This window comes from Hypanus sabinus, chromosome 5 (genome assembly GCF_030144855.1).
Source record: "Hypanus sabinus isolate sHypSab1 chromosome 5, sHypSab1.hap1, whole genome shotgun sequence".
Lineage (NCBI taxonomy): Eukaryota > Metazoa > Chordata > Chondrichthyes > Myliobatiformes > Dasyatidae > Hypanus > Hypanus sabinus.
In genome coordinates, this window is record NC_082710.1 from 16,525,580 (window position 1) to 16,547,512 (window position 21,933).

General features: G+C 36.8%; 1 protein-coding gene across 2 annotated transcripts in view; it reads right to left on the reverse strand.

Moving 5' to 3' along the window:
- Window positions 1-21,933, reverse strand: part of chd1 (chromodomain helicase DNA binding protein 1) — a 115,421-nt gene that overhangs the window by 44,410 nt on the left and 49,078 nt on the right. For both annotated transcript variants that reach the window (XM_059969453.1, XM_059969454.1), the window contains exons 5-15: window positions 20,326-20,402; window positions 19,401-19,526; window positions 17,688-17,956; window positions 16,415-16,640; window positions 15,000-15,100; window positions 9,439-9,617; window positions 5,803-5,930; window positions 4,921-5,137; window positions 4,079-4,168; window positions 2,104-2,294; window positions 1,363-1,551 (exon numbers count right to left, since the gene is read on the reverse strand). In XM_059969453.1, the coding sequence (XP_059825436.1) occupies window positions 1,363-1,551; window positions 2,104-2,294; window positions 4,079-4,168; window positions 4,921-5,137; window positions 5,803-5,930; window positions 9,439-9,617; window positions 15,000-15,100; window positions 16,415-16,640; window positions 17,688-17,956; window positions 19,401-19,526; window positions 20,326-20,402 (1,793 nt within the window). The remainder of the gene's footprint in view (window positions 1-1,362; window positions 1,552-2,103; window positions 2,295-4,078; window positions 4,169-4,920; window positions 5,138-5,802; window positions 5,931-9,438; window positions 9,618-14,999; window positions 15,101-16,414; window positions 16,641-17,687; window positions 17,957-19,400; window positions 19,527-20,325; window positions 20,403-21,933) is intronic.

Consider the following 21,933-nt stretch of genomic DNA (forward strand, 5'->3'; position numbering starts at 1 on the left):
GTAAGTACATCACATTAACATGACTTTCAAGCACAAAAATGAAGGAGGAAATCAACAGCTCAAGCAGCATCTGTAATGATAGTTCCAGTAGTTAGTATTTTTGTTGAACACATGCAGTCTTGTGCTTATATTTTAACATTTCCAAACTGACTGGTACACATCAAAGCAGTGTTTAAATATTCAAAATTTGTTATTTAAGTTAATGGCTTAATGCACTAGCAGTAACAAGCCACTATCTAACTTTAACAAATATTGTTAAACCACTTCATCAGGAATCCATGAGGCCTGGTACTTTGACTGTTTATTCCTCTCTGTAGATGCTGCCTGCCTGCCAAGCAGAGTTCCTCCAACATTTTGTGTGTTGCTCTGGATTTCCAGCATTTCCAGAATCTGTTCTTTTTATATTCAAAATTTTGCAAAACAGTGCCCACTTTTGTAAGAGACACCACACCCAAGAAATTTTACAAGACCAAATATATTAATTCAGCTTCTTTAACCCAGTGAAACCGCATAGACACTTAACATAAAAATTAACACTATTTAACACCAGGCTGCAGTAATATCCTAAAATGTGTATAAAATTATGGACAAAGGATTTTAAGACATGTCTGAAAGAAAGATAGGTAGAGTGGGCATTCAAGAATTGAGGGTTTTGGCAGCTGAAAACTTTGCTTTCAGTGGTGGAGTGAACAAAATAGTGGGGCTGGGAAGTCTGAACTGGGAATCACTGGCGTCTGATGATTGCAGGCTTGGTTGAAATTATAGAGATACACTTACGACACAACAATGGATTTAGATACAAGAATGAGGAATTGAAACTGGGGCACTGTTTAACTTTAGAATCAATGCAGATTAGGGAGTGCCGGTGACAAGCAGGACTTGATGCGATTTAGGATATAGAAAGAGTAATGATGAATGTTAAGCTTACAAAGGTAGAAAATGGCAGGCTATATGGATTACTCTGAAATGATCAAATCCTGAGGTAACAAAGACATGGTGTCTGTTTCAGAAAATGAACTTCAATTCAAATGATATTAAGGAGCTAGAAATAAGCACTTTCATTGACTGTGGTTACGTGTGCCAAGTTACTTAAGGTTCAAAAGCGATATTAAATCTGCAAGTTGTCAGCAAGGTAAGATGGAGCCAGCAGCAAAGAACAAGGAGTAAAATTACGGTCTTTCTTATCTTGCTAACACACCGAATTCAGACAACTACATTGAGGGGCAATACAGAGATTGCTAAAAGGAGCACACACCAAGAATGGATGCAGTTCATCTATTCTTTCTCTTTGCAAAGGTTGATAAAGCTGATGAGTGTTTATAACAGAGCTTGGAAAAAAACCATTCTTGAGCAAATACCTACTTGTAATATTGCTTTTGCACTGCGCTCATTTCCACTCGTAAGATCTGTTCAACTTTAGCAGGTAGAGACTTCTCAACGTCCTTTTTCACCCTCCTCAACAAGAATGGCTCCAGTTCTCGATGAAGGCTTGTATAACCAACTTCTCTTCCTTTCCCATGCTCCTCTTCAAACACTTCCCAGGAAGAAAACCTTTTACCCCCAAAAAATAAAGAATAACATTTTTATTAAGCCATTCCCAAATAACAACACACCAAGGTAATAGTTGGTAGCTAGTGTATGACATAATACTTTTTGTTTAGGATATTACTTTCTTGATGGAGCAAAAGTAATTCTCCACCAGCTGCTGAAGCCAGGTGCAAGCTTATCGCAAAATGCCTGCTTTTAAATTACCTTTGCACCTGAAAATTGAGAGGAAAAAGCCAACTTAAAAATTACTGAATATATTTCTCCATTAAAAAATTACAATTAAAGTATTTTTCATGCCATCGGAATGTTTAAATCATTTTATTTTCAATGAGGTAAATATAAAAGGCAGTCATGTTGAAATGCAAGGATTATGTCAGCTAATTTGTTATCAGTAATACCTCATACATAGTACTGAAATGTTTAACTGGTTTGAGAAATTTAAACAACAATTGTTAAAATATTATTCCATGGAAATGAACCTTTCAAAGAATAATACCACACTTCCCCAACATTTGTGATCCTATATCTTAGAGTTGCATTATTCATCCCACTTACTTTTCTGGCATGATGAAGTGAAGGAGAGACCAGAGTTCTTTAAGCGAGTTTTGGAGTGGAGTTCCTGTTATGAGCAGCCTATGATTTGATTTAAAATCCATCATGGTTTTATAAAGTAGAGAATCATCATTCTTCAAACGATGAGCTTCATCTACCCCGATGAAAGCCCAATTTACACTTCCAAGGAATGACTGAAACAAAACATCAAATGTTAACACTTCAAACTATCTTAATCTACATCATACAGTATTTCATGCCTGAATTTTTGTTAGAAAAAGAAAAAGTTTCTGTTGAATAGGCTTTTATCAACTAACTTTCAACAATGCAAATGCAGAACTGAAGAATCAAGAGATTCATGCTTGGATATAATTACAGAGATTATAAATTCACCTGTATTTTCACCTAAAGACTTTTTTCAAAATCCAATGCAACTACCACCAGCTTATGAAACTAGAGTGATTACAGCTCAGCTTTATAACATTTTTACATTACATATAGAAGTTATAGGCCACTGATACTGTTAACATATCTAAGACACAGCCAAATACAGCAGCCTCCACAACACTAAAAGTTGGTAACAAATTGCCATGATATCCTTTGTTATTTGTCCTCCCCAACTTTCAAACGTTTTGACCATGTACAACCTGTATGTATAAACAAACATTTGGGGGACCAGCTGCTTTCCCTAGGTAAATGAAACTGAATTAGAACTGAAAATTATAGTGCTTGTCCACTAAAAATGCTATATGGTCACTGCAATTCAAATTCAAATTATATATATTTTTTTTTAGGTGAAACATTAAAAAGTCTTACTTTATTGATTTTTACACCTCCCAGCCCAAAAATTAAGCCACTTGCTTTTTGATAATCATTTAAAGTTTCTATATATCCAAATCCATATACTGCTGTCAATTTTCTCTTTTGCAGTCAATTTACTTAAATCAATTATGAATGTTCATTGCATTTTTAGATCTAGTGCTCCCTTCTGATTGATAAAATTACATGCACTATCTTGATTTCATTGACTAAGTAAACTAAAAACTTTAATCTTTCAAATTATTAGATTAAAAGCCCCATGAATGTGAAGGTTTTCTTCCTCCATTTATTCTGACATGAATGTGGATGCTGTTACTCACACTAGCATTTATTATTCCATCTGCTATGTCACTGAACTAAAGAGGAATTAGATCAACAGAACTTGTAGGTCCAGAGTTGCATATAAGAGTACAAGAACATAATAAATTGGAGCAGGAGCAGGCCATCTGGCCTGTTGAGCCTGCTCCACCATTCATTAAGATCATGGCTGATCTGGTCATGGACTCATCTCCACCCATGTGCCTTTTCCCCATAATTCTTAAATCCCCTACTATGCAAAATCTATCCTTGTCTTAAATATATTTTTCTGTAGCCTCCACAGCTTCACTGGGCAGAGAATTCCAGATTAATCACCCTCTGGGAAAAACAATTCCTCCTCATCTCGGTCCCAAATCTACTCCCCTGAATTTTGAGGCTATGTCCTAGAGATAGTCCTATATAGTTGAGATTGGGTAAAGATGACAGGTTTTCATCCGGAAAACACGAGTTAACTAGAAAAATCTAGTAGCTTCTTAGCTACCATTAATTACAGTAGCTAATAAAAAAAAGTTGCATTATTGAACCTAAACTACCCAACTGTCATGATGATGCCTCTCAACCTACCATTATAAAATAACCTAGTACTCATGAATAGCAGCATTGTTTTATTTTAATTCTAGGTTCACTTAATGGCTTGAATATAAATTCATCAGTTGAGATAATGAAATATAAACCAAGGTCTCTGATCACATCCAAGAAAAATGTTCAGGAGTTTCACTATACTATCTAATTGCAGTTCAGTTTCCTTACAAAATATGAAACATTTTTAAGACATTACTAAACTGAATGTAGATTGAAAATTACGAATTAAGGGAAACCCACAGAATGGCTGGTTATCTACCTTGTCTTTAAGCAGGATTTCATAGGTTGTCAGCAAGATATTGAACTTCAATCTCTTAGTTTGAGGATGCATCCATTCATATGTTCTTATCTGATAACAAAATAAACACAAGTTAAAACAACAAGTCAATAGCTCTTGATAGATTATTTCACTTTGACAGAATGAGGCTGATGGGGGGGGGGGGGGGGGAACCATTCAACTATAATATGCAACACATGCAATTAGATGGTGAACTGTTTATTTTCCCAAGTGGTGAGCCTTGAGTGAACATTGGCAACCCAGGTGTATATACAATCTCTACACAACTTCAAAAGTGAGTTGCATTTATAGTGATTTGAAAAAAAAGATCATAATAGAAGACATCTAGATTATGCTTTGCCACACATTGTCAGTGACTCTCTGGATTTGTTTCAAATGATTTTTGTGAGAAGGGGTAATGAGAAGATTTGGGATATTTTCCTAGCATCTGGTGGAATAAGACATATAGCATACTGTACAATTCTAGGAAACTAGGTGGTTGAGAAAAAAGATAGTTGTGATGCAAACAGCTCGGGGGGGAGAGGGTGGAAAACAGGATAACATACAACCACCATTTTCAAAACTCCAAGAAACACTTTTGAAAAAAAAATTCCAAAGATAAAAAATTTAATCACACAAAAATACAGATCAAAACATTTGAGACAGACTTTTATCCAATCTTAATTGTTTAGCCCACATACTTACAGTAACTAATTTGAATTTGTGAATGCAGTTCAGGATAACTTTAATTCTATCTATCCTCCATAAAAGCCAAAAATCATAATTGTATGGAATATAAAAGCAATTATCAAATAGCACTTTACCATATTACGGCTACTGATGTCTCCCAAGTAAACGACAACATTCATCTCAGGTGCCCACATCTCAATTTCACGTTGCCAAGAAGTGAGCGTTGAGAGTGGAACTACTAAAAGGAAAGGCCCAAACAGCTGATGGTCATGGAACATATAACTAAGGAAGGAGATGGTTTGTATAGTTTTCCCCAGACCCATTTCATCAGCCAGAATAACACTATTGTTCCTGTGAAATAAAGATAAAGATACATAGTTTTAAATAAAGCATTTTAAAAGTTTATTTTCATTCTGTATGAACTATCAAATTAAAATACAAAGCTAATATAAAGCAAATTTTATCATTCTGTATTTTGAATAAACCAAACAGAAAACATACAATTTTTTAACATTTCTTGAAGAAAAAATATATAAAATAGCGATTTCAATATTTATTTTGTACACTTAGCTGGGTAATCTAAATATTTAAACCAAATCTTTTCCTGACCGTACCACAAAGATTTAAGATGCTATACTATGCAAAAAAAAACTACAAATGAAGGAGTTAAGTTTTAACTTCTTTCATCAGTCGGGGTCAAACTAGCTGAACCAGTCTAAGTTTTGGATATTTTGAACATAAGTATTTGCAGTCACTTAAATTCATTCAACAAAAAAATGCCCACATATCAAACTAATCTCATGAGGCAAATTTTGAATATATTCTATGAATCTATTTTAGTGCAAGAAAAACTATTCTATTACCCTGATCAAATGTGATTTTTTGTAAGATTTTATGTCATTACCCACATAATCAAATGTTGCAGAAAACTTAAAACTAATTTACTCAGTTAAAGTATACTCAATTTCTATTGTGCCCAAAACAGCTCGAATCTCATGGGGTCTGTAATTACTTACTTGCACCAGGAGTGTGCCAACCAATTTAAGCCATCTAACTGATAGTCTCTGAGCTCCAATACATCAGAGCTACCAATGTACGCTGGCTGTTTCTTCAGTGCAACAAATCTGGGTCTTTGCTTTAAGACCTACATAAAACATAAACCCAAAGGTGAAGAACAATTTAAAAGCCTCCTTAATTATCAGCCATCAACTATAATCTAACTAGAACTGCAACAGGAAAAAATGAAACATTCTATTAAACAAACATTCAGAGTGTTTGTACTACACCATTTTTTATCTTGAAGCAGAATTCTTCCAAAAAAAAAGATAGAAATGGCAGGGTGACCAATCAGCCACTTATTTCTCAATCACCAAACACCTCATTCACCAATCTGTAATGATTTATAAAACACAGAACCCCTCTTCTACTTAAATTCTGATATTTAAATTCTAATGTAAAAATGTTAAGACAGCATATATACATAGAACTCTTTGAACATCACAATGGAAACAATATTTAATGTTCAACTGGGTGGATAATTGGACAAGGGAATTTCACAGGTATAATGGCAAATGAATTTAAGTCAAAAACTTCCAATGAGGGCACTTAACATGATCTACAATCAGCACCTCACAAACTAAAACTAATCACATCCCAAACTCCTTTAAGAAAAAAAACCCATCTTAAATTCTTTAAAATTCTTGTGGTCACATACTGAGCAGTTGCCATTCTCAGCCATGATACACCTAGATAGGATACCTTCTATAGTACATCAATAAAAATTGCTCAGAGGCAACGGGGCATACCAAATTTCATTAGCCTCCTGAGGAAGTAGAGGCAGTGATGAGTTTTCTTGATAAGTAACAGAAATAGTTATAAACTCAAAAAGAGCAAACTTTAATAAAAATATTTGACCAGGTAACTTTAACATTAATTTACCCAGAATGCAGTTTTGCTGAAAATGTATAATTTGCAACATTAAGCCTCCAATATTTATTGGGGTCGCCACTTCCAAGTGCCATTCCACACGATCTCAAACTGAATCTCTGATCTGAATATCCAGTCTAGAATCATAAATACCAGAAATTCTGCACATGCAAGAAATCCAAAGCAACACACACAAAATGTTGGAGGAACTCAGCTGATCAGGCAGCATCTATACAAATGGATAAACAGCTGATGCTCAGACTGAGACCCTTTAAGGACGGGCAAGGAAGGGGAAAGACGCCAAAATTAAAAGTGGGGGGGGGGGAGAGTAAAGAGCTGGAGAGGAAGAAATCTGATAGAGGAGAGTGGATCATAGAGAAAGTGAAGGGGGAGAGGGGCTCACCAGGGCAGGTGATAGGCAGGAGAGAAGAGGCAAGAGGCCAGAGTGGCACTTATCCCTCCAAGCAGCCAAAGAGCTACACCTGCCTATTCATCTCCTTCCTCATCTCCATTCAGGGCCTCAAACAGTCCTTCTAGGTGAGGCAATACTTCACCTGCAAATCTGCTGGAGTTGCCTATTGTATCCTGTGCTCCAATGTAGCCACCTCTACACTGCTGAGACTCATCATAAATTGGGGGACTGCTTCATGGAGCACTTCCATTCCATCAGCCAAAAATGGAACTTCCTGGTGGCCAAAGACTAATTCCGATTCCCATTCATGGCCTCCTCTTGTGCCCTCAGGGTGGAGGAGCAACAGCTCTTTTCCAACAATGAAGAAGGGTCTTGGCTTGAAACGTTTACTGTTTGTTAATTTCCGTAGATGCTACCTGACCTGCATTTTGTGTGTGATCCAGTCTAGAATGCTAAGAGGAAACACGCAGCAGTGCTGCCAGTTGTAGGGTCAGGTCAATGATCAGTGAAAGGAAAAAGTGTCAGATACCTATGCAGAGGTTTCTGAGAATTATCCATTCCACCAGTGTGGAGTAAGCAATGGTTCAACGGGATCTGTTCCCAGGACTAAAACAGCCCACAAATTTTATTTGTTCAAAGAATGCAAATATTGCTAACATGTAGTGTCTAGTTTATTTTTTAAAACTTTTTTTTATTGTATTTCAAGTAGTTACAAAATAAAAGTAGAGAAAAAAAAGTATATTACCCATCCCCCCTCCCCTTAACCCCTCCCCCCAGGATCCCTATAGAAAAAAAAAGAGCAAGAAAGAAAAAAAAGCAAGAAAGAGTGCCTGGATATTGGAAGATCCCCACATGCTCCATGGAGTTCATAATAACTTTAGTATATATATTTCTTTCTTTCCCCAAATAACCAATTATTTCAACTTCGGAGCACCTATATATTTAATCCTGTCTTTTGTAAATAAGGGTGCCAAATTTTCAAAAATGTTTCATATTTATCTCTTAAATTATAAGGAATTTTTTCAAGTGGAATACAGCTATAAATTTCTTTCTTCCAACGATCTATACTTAAATATGTATCCGATTTCCAAGTAACTGCAATAGCCTTTTTGGCTACTGCCAATACAATTTTTATAAATTCTTTCTGATAGTTATTCAATTTGGGTATCGCTTTTATCCCTTCAATATCACCTAATAGAAATAATATTGGATTATATGGAAGTTGTATTCCAATAATTTGTTCCAATAAAACTCTTAAATTTGTCCAAAAAGGTTGAATTTTAGAACAAGACCAAGTAGAATGTAAAAAAGTACCAATTTCTTGGTTACATCGGAAACATTGATCAGATAAATTTGGGTTAACCCAATTTAGATGGCCGGCAAATGGTATAAAATGTTTAGGTATAAGAGTTGATAATGATATAAAGAATTTATATAAATTGAATTACTTACCACTATTGAAAAAATTCAAGAAGATCTTGATAAATGGATGGTATTACCAATAACATTAGTAGGTAGAGTAAATACCATAAAAATGAATATATTTCCTAGATTACAATACTTATTTCAATCACTACCAATACAAATACCCCAGAAGTTTTTTCAAGAGTTAAATAAATATGTGAGTAAGTTTCTTTGGAAAGGTAAGATGTCAAGAATATTGTTGGAAAAATTGACATGGAAATTTGATCTAGGAGGGTTACAACTTCCAAATTTTAAGAATTATTATAAAGCAAATCAACTTAGATTTATTGCATCTTTTTTTGAGAAAGATAAACCGGCTGGATTAGAATAGAACAAGATAAAATAGGAGAAAATATACCAGAAGATTTTATATATAAATGGAAATCTAAATGGATATGGGAAAAGAAAGAGTGTCTAGTTTATTTACCCCCTCAGTGAAGGAGAATTAAGAGTCCATCATACTTAGGCCAACAGGAAGTAGCTTGAACAAGTTTAATGGACTGATACAAGTTTACAAAAATGGGATTTCATCGAACCCTTTCCTGAGACTAAATAATCTGCTTCAAATAATGACTTAAATTTCAATTCACCAGTAGCCATCATGGGATTGTCCCTGACTTCTATCTACATTCCTTCCCAGAAACAACTACACCCATTTACTTTTGCAACTTACCACTTAATAATCCTCAAACATGCGTCTGTGCAAATAAGTCAGGCCAAGCATAAACCATCTACTTTAAGACTGTTCAGTAAAGAATATATTGCAAAGATTTTCTTCATAAATTACAGAAATATTGAGCCGTATTTAAACAGTTTAGTGCATATAATCCAAATATTTTAGTTTAATTACCTTACACTCCTTCAAAGGGATGGTTTTGGATTGGTTCCGGTTAGTATATGAATCAATGTGTGACTGAAACTTTCGGGACATAAGGGCACCATCTTCCCAGCTACACTCAGAGTAGGGTAGCCCCTGCCATTTGCACAAGTAGTCTGGATGACCGGAAGCAGACTTCTGGTTGGAGTGTGCTAGTAATGATCAAATAAATAAATGAGGACGTCAATAATGCCAAAAAAAAGTATACAACTTAAAAGATTAACCCTTGGAAACTGCTTTTTCAGTAATTTTACATATATCAAACTACTACTGGAAAATCCAAAACAAATAGAAAATGCTGTACTTCATATACCATGCACACAGAAACCAAAATGTCACAACACGACATCTTTTCCACATCCTTGAAACTATCAGAAATGCAGCACAGTTTTTCTGTGTTTACAATATTCCAGTTGAATACACTGATTCAGGAATACTCAATAACTTAAAAACAGCCTTTTAAAAAGCTAATAGAATTCTGGATTTTCTAAGAATTCATTATCATGAATTACAATCTGCACATCCACATCCCCCCCCCCCACCTGCCCCCCCACTCCCATTTCCCACTAATACTTTGATATTGCAGGAAGTTGAATTCTAGTCAGTGGTACATGATAGAAACAGACTCTAAAGCCTATACCAATCATCACGTCCATCTTTACTTATCCCACTTGCCTGCATTAATCCCACATCCCACTGTACACCTACATCATTCAAGTACCTGTATCAATATCTCTTAATTTCGTTACAGCTCTTCCCTCCATCATCACTCCTACAGCTCATTCTAGATAACAACACTGTGTGAACAATTTACCCTTCAGATCTTCTATGTCACATCTTAAACTTCACCATACAGATTCTAGATATCTACCCTGTCTCAGCTTCACAATTTTATATCTCAATATTATCTCTCAGGCTCTTTCATTCTGGGGAAAATACAGAACAGTTCAGTACAAAAACAGTGCCATGATGATGCCTATCCAAATTTTCCTCAATACTCAGGTAAAAACTTTGGGAGTCTTTTCTATACCTGCTCTAGTTTAATCGTATCTTTCCTGTTTATACGCAATACCCTAAGTGTGACCAAACCAACATTCTGTACAACTATTACATTATGTGCTAACTCTTGTTCTCAATGCACTGGTCAATGAGTGTAAGCATGCCATATGCCTTCTTTACCACCCTGTGTACTAGTGTTACCACATTCAGGGAATCAAGTATTGTAATCAAAGGTCTCTGCTCAATACAGCTTCAGTTACCCTGTTATAGGAAAGATGGTCAAGCTAGATAGGGTGCAAAATAATAGTTACTAGGATGCTGCCTGGGCTAGAGGGCCAGAGTTACAAGGAGAGTTATGCCTCATTGTATCCTTATTCCCTGGAATTTAGGTGAATGAGGTGAGCTGTCAGAAGTTTATAAAATCAGGATGGGTACTGATAAGGTGGACAGTCAGTCTTTACCCTAGGACTGGGGAGCCAAAACCAGTAGGCACAGATACAACAGGAGACATTTAAGGAGACCCAAGAAGTAATCAATTACGAAGGTAATGAGGTTAAGGAAATAGTCAAGGAAAGTACGATTGCAACACACACAAAACGCTGGAGAAACTGAGCAGGTCAGGCAGCATCTATGGAAATGAATAACCTGATATTTCGAGCCAAGACACTTTTTCAGCTCTGGAAAGGAAGGGGAAAAGCCAGAATAAAAAGGTGGGGGGGGGGCACTAAGGAGGACTAGCTAGGTGATAGGTGAAGTCAAGTGCATGGGAAAGGTAAAGGTAAAGAGCTGGAGAAGAAATGTGATAGGAGAGGAGACTGGGTCATGTGAGAAAGGGAAGAGAGGAGGAGGAGCACAAAGGAGAAGTAATAGGCATGTGAAGAGAAGAGCAAGAAACTAGAGTGAGGACTAGAAAGGGAAGTAGGAGGAAAAAAAAATTACTGGAAGAAATCGATATTTATGTGGTCAGGTCAGAGACTACCTAGACGGAATACGAGGCCTTGCTCCCCCACCCTGAGAGTGGCCTCATTGTGACAAAAGAGAAGGCAATGGAGTGCCATGTCAGAACTGGAATTAAAATGGCTGAGAAATTCTGCTTTTGTCAGATGGAGCAGAGATGCTGGGCACAGCAGTCTTCCAATACACATCTGGTCTCACCAGTGTAGAGGCCACAATGGCACCACTATTTATGATCGACGACCCCAACAGAGTCGCAGGTGAAGTGTTGCCTCGCCTGGAAGGAGGATTGTTTGGGTGTTAAGAGAGGAGGTGAACAGGTAGGTGCTGCATTTCTGTCACTTGCAGGGATATGTCCCAGGAGGGAGATCACTGGGGAAGGATGAATGATCAAGAGAATCATAGACAGAGAATTCCCAACAGAAAATGGAGAAGGTAGAGATGTGTTTAGTGGTAGGATCCCACTGAATAAAGCAAAAGTTGCAGAAAGTGATGTATTTAATGTAGAGGCTCGTGGGATGGTAAGTGAAGATGAGGAACTCTACCCCTCTTAAGGCAGTGGGAAGATGGGGGTGATTGTGGATGGCCAAGAAATGGAGAAGATGCGGGTGAGGGCACCATTAAATGGTGGAGGAAGGGAAACCCCATTCTTTGGAGGAGGACATCTGATATCCTGGAAAGTCTCATTATGGGAACAGATACAGAGGAGATGAAGGAACTGAAAAAGGGGAAGAACATTTTTACAAGAGACAGGGTGAGACACAGTATAATGTTATATAATAGCATAATAGCAGTGGGAATTGGTAAGTTTATAAAATAAAACAACAGACAGTTTGTCTCCAAAGATCAAGAAAGGGGAGAGAGGTGACAGAATTAGCCCAACTGAATTTAAGGGCAGGGTGGAAGTTGGGGGCACAGTTGATGAAATTGATGAGCTCAGCATGGGTGCATGAAGCAGCACTGATGTCAATGTTTCACAGGAAGAGTTGAGGAACATTACTAGGGCAGTGTTGCAACATGGACTGTTCAATGTCACCAATGAAAAGGCAGGCATAGCCAAGGCCCATGGCTACCCCTTGAGTTGGGAGAAACGTGGTAAGAACCAAAGGAGAAATTGTTGAGGATGAGAACTAGACAAGATGGCGAGATACAACTGCAACACACATTTGAATAGATACATGGACAAGGACGGAGAGTTATGGGCCAAATGGAGGCAACTAAGACTACCAAGCAAGATGCCATGGTTGGCAAGGACCAGTTGTGCCGAAGGGGCTTTTTTCATGCTATATTATCCAACAACTCCTGAGAGCTCTGCCATTCACTGTGTACATCATGCCCTGGTTAAATTTCCCAACATACATCACCTTGTCGGCCATCAACCCTCATCCACAATAAATTATGTTGATCCGTAAGAGGATCTACCCCCTGGGAGGCTACACTCTCCATAACTACCCTGTTACTGCTAGTATGTTTGTAGAATCTTTTAGGATTCTCCTCCATCTTATCTGCCATAGATATCTCAAAGCCTTTTTCTGCCCCCTAATTTCATTATTAAATGTACTTCAGCATACCTTGCACTCTTCAAAGGATACACTTAATGCCAGCTGCCATTATTTAATATATGCCTTATTTTTCTTGACCAAATCCTCAATATCCCTTGTAAGTAATGGAACCACAGAACATTACAGCACAGTAACAGCCCTTTTGGCCCTTCTTGGCAGTGCCGAACCATTTTTCTGCCTAGTCCCACTGACCTGCACCTGGGCCATATCCCTCCAAACCCCTCTCATCCATATACCTGTTCAAGTTTTTCTTAAATGTCAAAAGTGAGCCTGCATTCACCACTTCATCTGGCAGCTCATTTCCACACTCCCACCACTCTCTGCGTGAAGAAGCCCCCCCAATGTTCCCTTTAAACTTTTCCCCCTTCACCCTTAACCCATGTCCTCTGGTTTTTTTCTTCCCTGGCCTCAGTGGAAAAAGCCGGCTTACATTCACTCTATCTATACCCATCATAATTTTATATACCTCTATCAAGTCTCCCCTCATTCTTCTACACTCCAGGGATTAAAGTCCTAACCTATTCTACCTTTCTCTGTAACTCAGCTTCTCAAGTCCCGGCAACAGCCTTGTAAACCTTCTCTGCATTCTTTCAACCTTATTAATATACTTCCTGTAATTCGGTGATCAAAACTGCACACAATACTCCAAATTCGACCTCACCAATGTCTTACACAACCTCACCATAACATTCCAACTCTTATACTCAATACTTTGATTTATAAAGGCCAATGTACCAAATGCTTTCTTTACTACCCTATCTACCTGTGACACCACTTTTAGGGAATTTTGTATCTGTATTCCCAGATCCCTCTGTTCTACTGCACTCCTCAGTACCCTACCATTTACTTTGTATGCTCTACTTTGGTTTTTCCTTCCAAAGTGCAATACCTCACACTTGTCTATATTTTATATTAAACCACAAATAACTCAGATTAAAATATAAATTCTATTTGGACACTTTCAACTAAACATGAACACTTCAAACATGCAAGTACAACTTTTTGAAGGAGAGATTTAAAACCCACTTTGAAAAAATTCCCTACAAAAGTTCCTGGTTTTGTCAATGACGCCAAAAGCATTGAAAAAATATAATTTTAAAACAGATGTGAAAAACTTATTAAGAATCCTCAAAGGATATAAGATACAAGTACAGTATTAACAATAGTAAAGATGAACCAGCTGAAATAGATATTACCAATAAAAGGTCACGTCTGCTTAAATTACACTGAGATCTCTGAAGTAATCTTGCAAGCACATAATCAGCTGCTCCAAGCCTATCGTATTTGACAGAAAAGCTGTCAAATATTTTCCACAAAGATCGATTGATTTGAAAAAACTATGATCATATGTTGCTTGCAAATTATTTTCTGATAAAAATTATCTTGCTTTCAGCTGGCCTGCAATTCCAGAATTAACTGCTCATTTTGTTTAGCTGGCCTAGTATACTAACATTTATCCAATACTGCAACAATTCTCCAGAACAGAACATCTCCGGCCTCCAGTTATCAGTGAAGTGAAGATTCAAGTTATCAACAAGCAAAATCTATTCAAATAAGCTGTTGCTGACATTCATTTGCGTTTAAAGATGTCTTACAGTTCTGGACATCAGTCTTTACATAATTAAGAACACAATTCACAATGACAGGCAAAAATCTTTGGCATCAAGTCAGCATTGGTAGAAGTCATAGTAAAATAGAGATCAAAGAAAAGCCCTCAGTAGCTAAAATCATACTTTAACAGTAACCATTCACTACAACCTAATGTTGCTTAAGATGATCACCAAAAAAAAAAATAAATCAAGGGAAAACAAAGCTTTATTCCTTTCTTTAAAGCAATGGAAATATTCTGACAGGTGCCTATGAAAGTTTTATATAATACACTGCAGCAAACAAACTCAAGAGCATTTTGATACAGCTCCTATTTGACTGAAGCAAGTTGATGTTTATAGAAAACAAGCTGAAATAATAAATCCTACATATATTATACTTGAGGTCAAAAGAATATTTACACACTCTTACCAATTATTCGTTCCACCAACTGATACTGCCTGTGCAAATCATCCACCAATTCCTGTTGACAGTTCAAGTATTCGATATCTTCAGGCGATGCAGTTTTCAACCTATAAATTTAAATATATTTTTAAGTTTCAAAATATTTAAGTATAAACAAACAGTAGTAACAGCTACGCCTCAGCTCTCTTATATTTCTCCCTTTATCTTGTATCTGTGACCTCTACTTTTGGACTCCACAATCCAGGGGAAAAGACTGACCATCCAAAATACAGCAATTACAGAAATATGGACTTCATGGCTAAAGAGCTGAACCTCTGTTTGGAAATGATTTCCTAGTTATAATTTTTTTATATTGTTCTCTTCCAAAACAGATCTCTGAAGTTATACTACTGCTTTGAGTTTTATTGGTAAAATCAAAATGACTACAAATGTCTACTCTAATGACTATTTGAAAATATCAGCAATTTAAGGATTTCATGTTTTGATATGGAAATTTTGATAATTATTATCAGTTCTAATAAAGATAATACAGATTCCCACAGATTGTTTTTAAGTTCCAGTTCCTATGAACATCAAGGAGACAGTGTGAGCTAGGGTATAACTGGCCATTACCTACACAATTTTGCACAACAATAATATGCTAATAGATGAGAACAGTGTCAAAAATACTCAAGGAACAGATATTAAATAAATTTATTACTTTCTTTTTAAAACTCCTTTGGCAAAAATGAACACCCATGAAAAAATACACACAAAATACTGGAGGAACTCAGCTGGCCAGGCAGCATCTATGGAATATGCTGTTTTTATTTAAAGCAAGCAGGTGACACTGGTTCTCAGCTGAAAGGGAAACCTTATTCTTTTCCCAAAATTGGCATCAATATTTTCAAGTTAACCTGGCAGTGAACATATTCAAATACCACCCAAGTTTTCCCAGGCAGAAGCAGTGTTTAGAAAATCTTTGTTCCCAACCTAGGGTCCATGGACCTCTCAGTTAATGGTAGGGGTCCACAGCATAAAAAAGTTGGGAACCCCTGGTTTACATTGAAGATTTTTCCTGAACTCTAATGAGTGGGAGATTTGATATTACAATTTTGCTTACGATTACCATGTTAGCAATTCCATACTTAACAAAAGCCAGTTTCTCTACCTTGAAAACTTGCATCCTATTCACATTACCTTAGAATAGAGAAGCTAGCAATCAGATCAATCCCATTCCCTGCAATCCAATTTCTCATGGATGCCCATTAATACCAGCCTTATAATCCACTGTCACTTTAAAGGGGTCTGGGTCCAATTTAAATGCTAGGTATAAATGAAATGTGCAGATGCAAAAGAGCAAAATGATGTAAAGATATCTATGTGGTTTCAGAAAGTTGCATATCACATTTTGTAACAATAATCTCAACTGAACTACATACCATCGTTTGGTTTCCTCCTCCTTTTTCTTATAGTTCTCCAATTTCTTCATTCCTTTTGTATTCTGCTGCAAAAGCGTTTCTTCACTTTCCCAGGTGTTGTGAAGGTGAGACCATCCCTTCCATTTAATCAGATACTGGTGCTCTCCAACCTCCCTCAATGGGTCAAAACCACCATTGGGGTCACCCTCAGCCTCTACTGCATAGGTAGTAGTGGCTGCACCAGTTGCTAAACAGTATTAAATAATATAAAATGTTAAGCAGAATCTTAGTTTTAATTTAATTTTCAGTTGGATGACTTTCTATTCATTGTTTTGATGGAAAATTCATTATACATTAGTATTTAACTGAGTATTTATCACCTACATAAAATCTTGGTAAATAAGTTTAACTGAGAACTGTAACACTGCAAAATCAATCTCATTCCATAAGCATCATCCAGAAATAAGTGCACCACTGCCTTTTTTGGAAATTGAGAGCTTGTTTGACTGCACCTACCACCTGCAAGCAATATAACAAACCCAAATACAGGTGTAGGTCAACCTCTCAAAATGATCAAGACATTGAAAGTACTCAATGCCTTAACATAACAAGTTATTACTAAATTCATCAAGGGAATAAAGGAAGCTTTCTTTATGGATATTTCCATATATATGCATCAATTATTGGCAATATGAAAAGTATAATGAAGCCTGATTTGGTACTACTCCACAAAATCTCAGTGCTCTTGGACCAGGAGAAAAATATTTTTACAATCAAATACCAGAAAACAAATTATCAACATTAATTAGCTCACTAAATGTGGGCAGACAGCTTGCTGAAAATAGCTACATTATTTACAGTCATTTGGTCAGTGAGAGCACATTACAGCTCATAAACATGCAGTAATGTCCTATTGGAGCTGATTTATTCAACATTCTCATTCCCAGAAATTATGCCAAGTTCAGTTAGTTATCAGTGTATCAAAGAGACCTGATAAAATTTTCAGTTGGTGGGCACACTCTTGTTTGTGCTTCAAAGTTGCAATGTTTTATTAGGACTTACTTCAATTAGTGTAATCAAGTTTTCAATACATTTTGCCATATTGAAAAATATCTTTCACAAAAGGTGGAACATAATCTAAAATTCATGAAGGAAGGTACATAGATCGTAGAGCTTATATCAGACAATGCTCAAATTGTTCAAAATTGTATTGGTAAAATAGTCTTGCATGTTTCAATTTGCTGTTTAGTATGTGTCCCTATTAAGTGATATTTTACCAGGTCTTTGAACCTACCTCCTTTCCTTCCCGTTCGCGATTCCATTACCCTCTCTAATGTTTCAAATTCTTCTTCTTCTTCTGGGGGAGGAGGGAGATCCTCCCCACAGATTTCAAGCAAATCATCAGAATCCGTTTTAGCATCTTCATCTTCCTTATAGCTGACATTTACTGTTGCCTGACGACGAGAACTCCTCTTATGCTCATCATCGTCATCATCATCTTCATCTGATGATTCAACTGGTCTCTTCAGTCCCTTCCCCTTCTTCACCTTTTTTGTCTTGGCCCTTTAACAAAATTACAACTTAAAGTTTGCAGCTGTATTATTTCCTGTCAATTCAAGGCCAAAGAAAAACTGAACAACACTGATTTTAAAATGAATGCTTGGGGAGGCTGTTGCATTTCAATGTTGTGCATATCCATTCATTGCAAAGTCAAAACCTGCTAAAGCACCCAGTTAATCCAGAAAGATAATGTCATCATGCACATAACATTTCCCCACTTATCAATACATTTCTTTCTCATACAATTAACTATTCAGTTTTCTTGAGCTTTGGTCATTAAGTGAAATAATGTGTGAGAGAGGATATCTGTGTAGCTGGAAAAAGATGAGGTAGAAAGGTAGCTTAAGCTATGGGTGCTATTGATCTCAGGAAAAATGTTTTGGATATGGTCCAAAACAGCATCTTAATGTAGTTTGGAGTATATACACAGCTTAGAACATAAATCTTAAAGGCTCTTCAGGCCATGACGTTATGCTAACTTTTTAATCTGCTCTATGATCAATCCAACCTTGCCTGTAACATCCATGTGTCTACCTAGGAGTTCCTAGATGTCCTTTTTATATCAGCCTCTACCACCACCCAAACAGTGTATCCCAGATAACCCCCTCTCCATGTAAAAAAAAAATCTGACATCTCCCCTAATCTTTCCTGCACTCACTTTAAACAAACGTCCTCCAGTATTGCCAATAACTTTGAGCAACTGGATGCAATTAGCAGAGTAGAAGTCGCTGAACTATTCTTCGTAAAAAAGCTAACAATGAAATATTTAAATTACGCCTTTGAGAAAATTCTACTTAATATATGAATTCTAGTAAAGTATCTTATTCAGGTTTTAACTTTTTCTAAGATCACCCTTCCCAAATGTTCCACCAGTACATTCTGCTCTATAACTAAAGGAATCAGCACCTTCTTTATTGCTGATCTACAAACATTTCATTACAACTAGGCACTGACTATACACATTTTAATGTTGTATTAGTTCATTAGTTTTCTCTTAACCCAGACACTACCTCCATAGCCCTTAGAACCTTTTCCACATTTGTTTTCTTTATTCTAATTGTGTTCTTTCTTGGATAGTTTTGCATAATTTATATTTGTCTTGTGAATATTGTGTCTCTATTGCTGCTGCAAGTGTTTTAGGGTACCAATGCAATAATTTACTTGTGCATGACAATAACCTGTCTTTGAAAACTAACTAGCTAAAAGAAAGAGCAGGATATCCAACTCAAATCAAGCCCACATTTGGTATTCATACTCACATATTGATAAAGTGGGGCAGCCTGCAAAAAGTGATCGTATCAGTCAATAATATACCCAGTTTTTGAATTCATAATAAAATATTAATATAGCTTCAATGAAGATCATGATAACAAAAAAATTACTAAAAGTGCTTATTAAGTTTGCAAGATTCAGCTAATCTCTCATTTTAAATTCCTTAAATCTGTACCTGCACTGAGGCTTCCTGCTTTTTACTTTGTTGTTGGGCTGGTAGTCAGACTCACTGTCTCCTGAGGTACTCTTCTCTCGAAAATCTTCCTCCTCAGAACCGGAGCCAGACATCTGCCAGTCTTCACTAGAGAGTTAAGAAGGACACTAATGACATTATTTCACTATTACGTAAAGCAAGCCCACTAACCTAAAGAACCTCCCTCATCACCTGTGGGTCAGTACCAAGAGCAGTTTGGATCCCACACCCCCAACAGAAATGTTTGGTGTCAAGAAAACAACCTCTCCCTCAATGTCACAAAAACAAAGGAGCTGGTTGTGGACTACAGGACGAATGGAGACAGGCTAGCCCCTATTGATAGCAATGGACCTGGGGTTGAAAGGGTGAACAGCTTTAAGTTCCTCAGCATAAACAGCACCAAGGATCACATGTGGTCTGCACTTACCAGCTGTATGGTGAAAAAGGCACAACAGCATCTCTTTCACCTCATAAAGTTGAAAAAATTTGGTGTGGGCTCCCAAATCCTAAGAACTTTCTATGGGGCACAATTGAGAGCACCCTGACTGGCTGCATCACTGCCTGGTATGAAAAATGTATTTCCCTCAATCTCAGGACTGAGTGTTGAGGACTGCTCAGCACATCTGTTGATGTGAACTTCCCACTATTCAGGACATTTACAAAGATAGGTATGTAAAAAAAGGCCCAAAGGATCATTGGGAAGCCGAGTCACATCAAACACAAACTGATCCAGCTGCTACCATCTGGGAAACAGTACTGCAGCATAAAGGCCAGGACCAACAGGCTCTGGGACAGCTTCTTCCACAAGGCCATCAGACAGCATAACTCATGCTGACACTACTGTATTTCTATGTTATATTGAACATCCTTTTCCTCTGGTGCAAGTAGTCAAAATAAATAAACTTACTCTCTACGTTTCACATGTCTAGCTGTGTCCTCTGAAGATGAGTCTTCATCAGAATCTTCACTGCTTGATGATTCCTCCTGAAGTATCAAAGCAATACAAATAATATTTAACATATCAACATATATAAAAACAAAAATTACTGCAAACAATTCTGAATACTAATAATGAATCTTTTCACTAAAGAAATGCTTCCAAAGTTTCAACACATACTATTAAAAAGTGGTATGCAAGTGATTTTATGTTATTCAAGAGATCAAATTTGTATATGAACAAATATACTTTTTCACCTCCCACCCCCCACCATTTAATTCTGGAATTTTTGCCCTTCCTTTCCAGTCCTGAAGGAGGGTGGCAGCCTGAAATGTCAACTGTTTATTTATTTCCATATACACTACCTAACCTGCTGAGCTCCTCTAGCATTCTGAATGTATTGCTTTGGATTTCCAGCAACAGCAGAGTCTCTCAGGTTTATAACATCAAACCTAGCTACAGTTTATGTATTTAATGTTAAGGCCCACAACAAAGTGCTGATCAATGCTTTTGTATTGATTAGTGACTTACATAATTCAGTAAAGCTGATAACTTACTATCAAATTAAAAGAACGATCTGGATGTTTCGGCATGAGGTTCATCAGAAGTAGTTTCCCCCAATCCCTGTATATTTGTTTGGGCACTGGGCACTCCCTTTGAAATCACTATTATCCATTGTCCAGTGTCCCTTTAAAGCTATTAGATTCTCTGGAAATTTTATAGAATACTGCTGCTTATTATTTATCACACTGGAAGTATTATACTACTACATGATATTTATTCTAAAACTGTACAATATGCAAAAAATGAATTAGAAGGGTGTTGGGCTATTAATAGTCTGGAAAATCTACCAGTTCAGCTCTACCAAACTCCCAAGGGTGCCAGATTACCAAAGTCCCAAATATAACTAGGCTTCAGAAATAAAACACTTTATTCATATATCAGTTACAGAGTACCTGTCTACCAGAATTACTGACGTGAAGAGCATGACTTGGTTTACTTAAAATATTTCAAGATGCAACCTTTGTTTGTGTAAAAATGAAGTTTCTACTGAATACTTGTAAATCTAGGGATGATACATCAGGTTCTGTATTGTAGAACCACTTAATAAATTTAATTGCACGCATGATAAAATACAACTACAGGTGTCCCCCATTTTTCATACGTTCGCTTTACGACAACTCGCTGTTACAAAAGACCTACATTAGTACCTGTTTTCCCTAACCAAAGAGGATTTTCACTTTTACGAAAAAAAGATGCCTGCTTTATACATATGTTTATCCGAGAAAGATTACAATGACTGTGAAGCCTTGTGCGGGCAGCGTGTACTTGCCGACTTTTTTTTTCTCCAAATCGATTTTGGCTTGCTATCTTCCTGAGTTTGATAAGTCAAACTACACCGTACTTATAATATTCTATTTTATATAGGGTGTATAGTTATCATATCATTCCTGCTTTTACTATATGTTAGCGTTATTTTAGGTTTTATGTGTTATTTGAGTCTGGGAACGCTCAAAACCTGTACCACTGAAAGTGACTAGAGGGTAAAATGCCCTGGTTTTCCTTGTTAAATACCAG